Consider the following 6,000-nt stretch of genomic DNA (forward strand, 5'->3'; position numbering starts at 1 on the left):
GTGTCTGTGCCATCTTCGGGATTGCTGGCTTACTTGATCATCTGCTGCGGCTCTGTAGTGCCTTCCAATCCAGAGGCCACAGTTTCCGGCACAATCTCAGACAATACCGTGACCCATCGGGTCTTCATTGGCCAAGGCTTGGAAGTAGGTCACCAGACCTTTCTTCCTACTCGGTCACAGTCTAGAAGCTCCATGACAACCTGTCCACCTGGGTGAACTTGCGAGTATTTGAAGTACCAGTGGGATCGTAAGCACCGAGGCTCCCACAGGGTGACAAACTGGCAGGCAGGTGGTGGGGTCTCTAACATCAGGGACTTCAAAGCCAGACTACTTGCCGGTCCATTCTGGAGTGCCACAGGATTCTAAAGCAGGACCTCCCCTGGAAGACGCAGAGCTTCTCCGATGGACTCCCCTGACTCACGGCCCTGCCGAGCCTTTCTCAGGCTGCCCGTCAGCCTAACACGTGTCCACCGCCCCTTCTTCCCTCTTCCCTCCATGCAGGGTCTGAGAGCGCTCCCAGGCTTCACCAGCCCCAACTCCATTTTCTGTCGCCTAATAAATCTTTAACCGCACTCTGGCGTCTGCTTCTTGGAGGATCTGGACTAACATGGAGAAGGCATTCCCTGTTATAAAAGCCCTTTTTGTGGTGGGCTCCGACCACGAGCTTGCCTTTGTGTGTGTTGCTCGGTTAGGAGACAGTGCAAACCACAGGAAACTCCCAGCCAACTCAGGAGACTCAAGATCAGCCCACCCCTTCGAGGCTCCTAACAGATGTCTTCATTACCCATGATTCCTTTGAGAGTGGGTACAATAGAGTCGACAAAGGAAACACTGGTGGGTTGTAGTTCAGGGGCCCACAGTTCTTCAGGCTGACACCCATGTCCCGGTGCCCATGCACTGGCCCCTGAGTGCCTTCCAGGGCCCCTGACATCTCTCACCTCTCCCTGTGGCATCTGACTCTTGCTTGGCCTCCTGGACCCCATCAAGATCTGACCCTGGCTCTTCTCCAGCCATGGGCATGGTATGGCCATGGCTGCCCCGCTGGCCACTCTGCTGGGCTGCATCTCCCCACAAGGGCAAGGAAGTCACCACCCAACACGAGAGCTGGCCATCACCTGCCCTCTGACTTCCTAGCAAGAAGATGAGCGAATGAGCGGATGCCGCACGACTTGCTTCAAAAGCAATCCATTTCATAGCTTCTCTCTTTCCCTCCCTTCCTTTCCCTCCCCCTTCCTTTCTCCCATTTTCTCTCCTATGCTTTCCTGCCCTTTTTTATTCCCTCCCTCCCTTCCTTTGTCTTTCTTTCTTCTCTCTTCTCTTCCTCCCCACTCTCACTCCTTCCTTTCTCCCAGGACAGACTGCAAGGGAAGACTTAACATATCCACTCTCCCCTTTCCCGGTTATCAGAAGGACAAGCAAAGCTCTGTGATCTGAGCCCTGGTTTCTTCTCTGCCAAGGGAGTCAAGATTTTTATGTTTCAGAGAAAAATAGAGAAGCTGCCAGTGGCCCCGTGAGACAACCCCAAATCAGCTTTGTTTTCGAAAGTCTAGGCAGCTAAAACCAACTCTCAGGCTGTGGTCCACATCTGGTGGACAGATCTGTTTTGTTTGGGCTTACATGGTGTCTTGACAAAAAGAAATCAAAATAGCTGCCAACATTTCAGAATCAAGATATTTTGCATAACAGTGTTCATTTCTGGAATCCCTTGGAAATCGGAGACTCTGTCAACATTGGGCCCCCGTTTTCACATGTGACAATCGGTAGGGGCTGGAGAGCAGCCGCCTTGTTGAGATGGGGCACAACTTCCCTGCTTCTTCACATTTCCAACTCTTCTTGTTTTGTTCGTGTACATCATCTGCCTGGCCCGTGGAAGCACTTGGGTGGGAGACCCTTGGTCTTGCTGCTTGAGACAGTAAGCTGGATTGTTCAAAAGCTTTGGGAACGAAGGCTGATGCTTAACAAGGGGAATGGCCCTACCCAAGGGCTGGGTGCCAGGTCTCCTTAGACTACGAGGGCACAGAGGGTGGGGGCTCCCAAGGTATGGCCAAGACCAGGACTGGCAAAGATCTAGAGGAGGGCAGATAAGTGCTTGTTATGGGTTGAGTTGTGTTCCTCCCAAAATAGGCATTTGAATCCTAAATTCCATACCTGTAGAATGGAGCCTGGGTGTGTCGTGGCTACACATCTCACTGCTAACTGCAAAGCCAGCAGTTCAAGACCAGCAGCCACTCCGAGGGAGAAAGATGAGACTCTCGACACTCGTAAACAGTTACAGTCTCAGAAGCTCCTAGAGGCTGTTCTACATTGCCCTATAGGGTCGCTGCAAGTGGGCATTGTCTCATCAATGACAGTGAGTTTGTGTGTTCTTTATTTCTAGAGATGTCATTCTCTTGGGAAACAGGATTTCTTTATTATGTTAACGAGATTATAATCGTGTAGCCATGCCCTAAATTGAATCACTTCGGAAGTATAAGATGCAGCATAGACACGGAAACAAGCCGGCACAAGGGGAGGAAGACAGATGCCACTTGAGAGCACGGAGGAGTTGAGCGACCTCATCAGGGCCATGGGGGCACAGACAAGGACCATCCCCCAGAGCTGACAGAGAGAGTACCTCCCCCTGGAGCCAACGAGACACTGCATTTCTCTGCCTGGTAGGTAGCTCCATCACAACAGCAGCACTAGGCAACTAAGAGAGAGCCCAACTCTGTGCCCCGGAAAGCCACAGCAAGTACCTCCTGCGGCCACCTCCGCTGCAGAACCAGAGTGACCCAAAGGAGCGCCCCATCCTCCTCCGGACCGTGCAATGCTCCGCAGGAGTCCCTACTGAGCAGAGTTCCGAAGCCCTGGGCTTTGCACAAGAGCCCAAAGAAGGGGAAAGAATTTCAAAGGAATGATATGGATTATTATTTTTTTTACTGATCTTGGAAGATGAGAGGTAGAAGCTAGGTTTGATTCGATTTAAAGGAAGGAATGGGATAGGTTTTATACTTCAAGTTGTTCATATAGGATATGAACATCTAGCATGATTCTTGACTCAAACCTGACCTCAGTAAATTACCCCTTCCTCTATGCAAGAAGGAGGGGATATGACTCTTAGGTATGAATGTCATGAGTCCTATCTAAAATTTAATCATACTTGGAATGCAGAAACACAGAGTCTTGCATCAGTGTAGCAAGACCTGTGCATGACCCGTTTCCTAGGTAGGCAGGCTGACTACATTTCCCAGACTCCCTTACAGTTAGGAGCCATGTGGCTGTGCTTTGGCCAACAGAATTGTGGGTGGAAGTGATGCTGCTCCACGCCTGGGAGGGAGGCAGACTGGCAGGGTTCTGACCAGGCCCAAACCCCATAGCCCAGGATAGTCTTCTCAACTTCAGGTCATTTCAGAGTTTTCCTGGGACTTGGCAATCGCAGTCCTCCGTTGGGCTGGATTCTAATGCACATGCAGTGTGCTTGGCATCTTTCGCCCATAGGGCGGCTGGGGGTTTTGAACGGCCGGCCTCTCAGTCAGCAGCCCAGGGCGGAACCACCTCTCACCAGGTGAGGGACGGCAAGAAGGGAAGGCCGCTCAAGTGCTCTCCGAGGACCCTGCTTTTTCTTCCTCTTCTGGGGGCAGCTCTTCCCTGTCCTCCGCCCTCTCTGGCCTCCAGTGCTTTGGCTTTTCCTTCAGTGCTTGGCCATTGTTTAAAAGTTAGAATAGCCCCATCCATTTCTGTTGCTTGCATCCAAAGAACGGTTACCGAAAGGCCTGTCTTCTCCAAGCCAGCGTGGCGTGTATCTATAGTTTTGATTAAGAGTGCTTTCAAAACGATTCGATTTTCACAGTGCTGCCCCAGCTTTATCCTCTCAGCTCAGACCCCAGCTGATTCCAGATCACTCAGACGGTGTCACCAGCAAGTTCTCTGGAGTCGCCTGATACACAGTGTCTTCTGATGGGATGAGGCTCTTTGAGGTGAGTGGGATGGGGAAGAATACAGCCACGTAGTCGTCCCTACCTGGGGACATCTACTCTCCTTCCCCAAGACAGGGTCCCCGAGGACCCCAGAGCCTGTGTCTGGTGATTTGAGAAAGGGTCTCTGATATGCTGGATGAGATACATCTTAGGAGAAAGGGTCCTCTCTCCTTGTCCTGGGGTGACTGGGGAGCCTAAAGTCTGGGCTTTGGAATCAGGCAGCTCTGCGTTCCAGTCCTGCCTTGGTCACATATGAACTGTGTGATTTTGAGAAAATTGCCTAACTTCTCCGAGCCTCAGTATTCTGAATTCCAGAGGATAATAATTAATCTTCTATAGCCCTAATGCTCAAAATCTTCTGAGATTTTCAGGAGACAATGCATAAAGACCCACCATTAGGAACCCGGGCACTGGAGCTAGGCTGCTGATTCAGATACTGATTCTACTGCCGCATAGAATACCTTATGTGGCCTTGGTGGGGATTGTTAGGCTTTCTGTCCCTCACTTTCCCTTTTTGTAAAAGGAGAGTGGGATGGTTAGGGATTATGTCAAGTAGACATGCTAGGATAAGGGGAGGGGAGGGGCCCAACCTCTCTGTTGGGTTGCAGCCTCATGACGCCTCATAACAGCCTATTTGCATAAGGGAGAGACCAGTCAAATCTCGTTGACCCTTCACCTTCTGCCAGAGCTGGATCTTGTGTCTGGGCCCCTCGATCGGTTGCATGCATCATCTGCTTGTCCCAGGAGCTGTCAGTGAACTACCAACGACGGATTCATTGGACTGACTGCGGACCCCTGCATCCACCAGCCTGTGCCGTCTCCGCTTCATCATCCTGCTTCCTGTTCATCCGCCTCCACAAGTCAGGAGAAGCCTGCCTTGACCCGGACTGGACTTACCCATTCCTACAACTGTGTAAGCCATTTCTTGATATACCCTGTTTCCCCGAAAATAAGACAGTGTCTTATATTAATTTTTGCTCCCAAAATGCGCTAGGTCTTATTTTCAGGGGATGTCCTATTTTTCCATGAAGAAGAATATGGTACACATTTATTGTTTTATTAAAAGAGACCTTGCACTTCCTGCCTGCTCTGGCTGCAGTGTGGCCAACAGTGAGCTGAGCGGAAGTTACGGTAGCTTCGGGGACCTTATTTTCGGGGAGCTCTTCTTCTTGGGAGGATGCCTTCTATTTCAGCAAGAGGCAAAACTGCAAGTAGGTCTTATTTTCAGGGGCTGTCTTACTTTCAGGGAAACAGGGTAGGTCTCTTTCCGCAACACACACAAGCGTCTCTGGGTTTGCTTCCCGAGAGAACCCGCCCTAACACAGGGACACAGGGAGCCAGAACACTACCTATCCAATGGGATGTTACAAAGACTAGACGGGCTGGTATTTGTCCAAAGCTTTTATCAGTACTTCCCGAGGAATGCTATCTACACGTGGGTCAAATAAATGAAACGTGACCCACAGATCCAATATCTAGTCATGCATCTTGCCCATGCTTACCCTTGTGGGAGAAAGACGAGGCTTCCTACTCCCCTAAAGAGTTACAGTCTTGGAAAGCCACCGATGTCAGTGAGTTTGGCTTGCTTGGTGGCCTCTGAGCAGTGGAGGCTCATACAGGTACGTGTGAGCTGAATTGCGATCTCAGAGCCTGTCTAGGAGGAGATGGTCCTTCCAGCACTGAGGGGCATTCACACTCACAAGAGAGCAGCTGTTCTGCACCAGCTCTTCAGCCAGGCCGAGGAGACCCCTCCCACCCCTGCCCACATACTGACCTGAGCTCTCCATGGGAGCCTGCGGGGGTGGTGAAGAGGATGTGGTTGACTTGGGCAGTGGAGTGGAGCGCAGGGCAGTTTCTTTCTACCCAGAGGTGGCTCTGCAAAAATAAGTCAGTTGATACAAGTGGTGAGAAGGTACAGACTATGTTGGGGGTGGGGTGAGGTGTGTGGAGAAGTTCTTAGAGGACCTGGGCATCCAAGACCCTGGGACCCCTCCTACACATTGCCAGTGAGTCAATTCCAAACCATAACAACCCTCTAGAGGGC

The 6,000-nt window shown here is 51.1% G+C and overlaps 1 protein-coding gene across 1 annotated transcript in view; it reads right to left on the reverse strand.

Annotated features, from left to right (window-relative positions):
• PIK3R6 (phosphoinositide-3-kinase regulatory subunit 6) overlaps positions 1–5,743 on the reverse strand; it is a 49,876-nt gene extending 44,133 nt beyond the window's left edge. Inside the window, exon 1 of the mRNA XM_075559134.1 lies at positions 5,731–5,743. Within this exon, the coding sequence (XP_075415249.1) occupies positions 5,731–5,743 (13 nt within the window). The remainder of the gene's footprint in view (positions 1–5,730) is intronic.
• Between the last annotated feature and the right edge of the window lie 257 nt (positions 5,744–6,000).

Source organism: Tenrec ecaudatus, chromosome 10 (genome assembly GCF_050624435.1).
Source record: "Tenrec ecaudatus isolate mTenEca1 chromosome 10, mTenEca1.hap1, whole genome shotgun sequence".
NCBI lineage: Eukaryota > Metazoa > Chordata > Mammalia > Afrosoricida > Tenrecidae > Tenrec > Tenrec ecaudatus.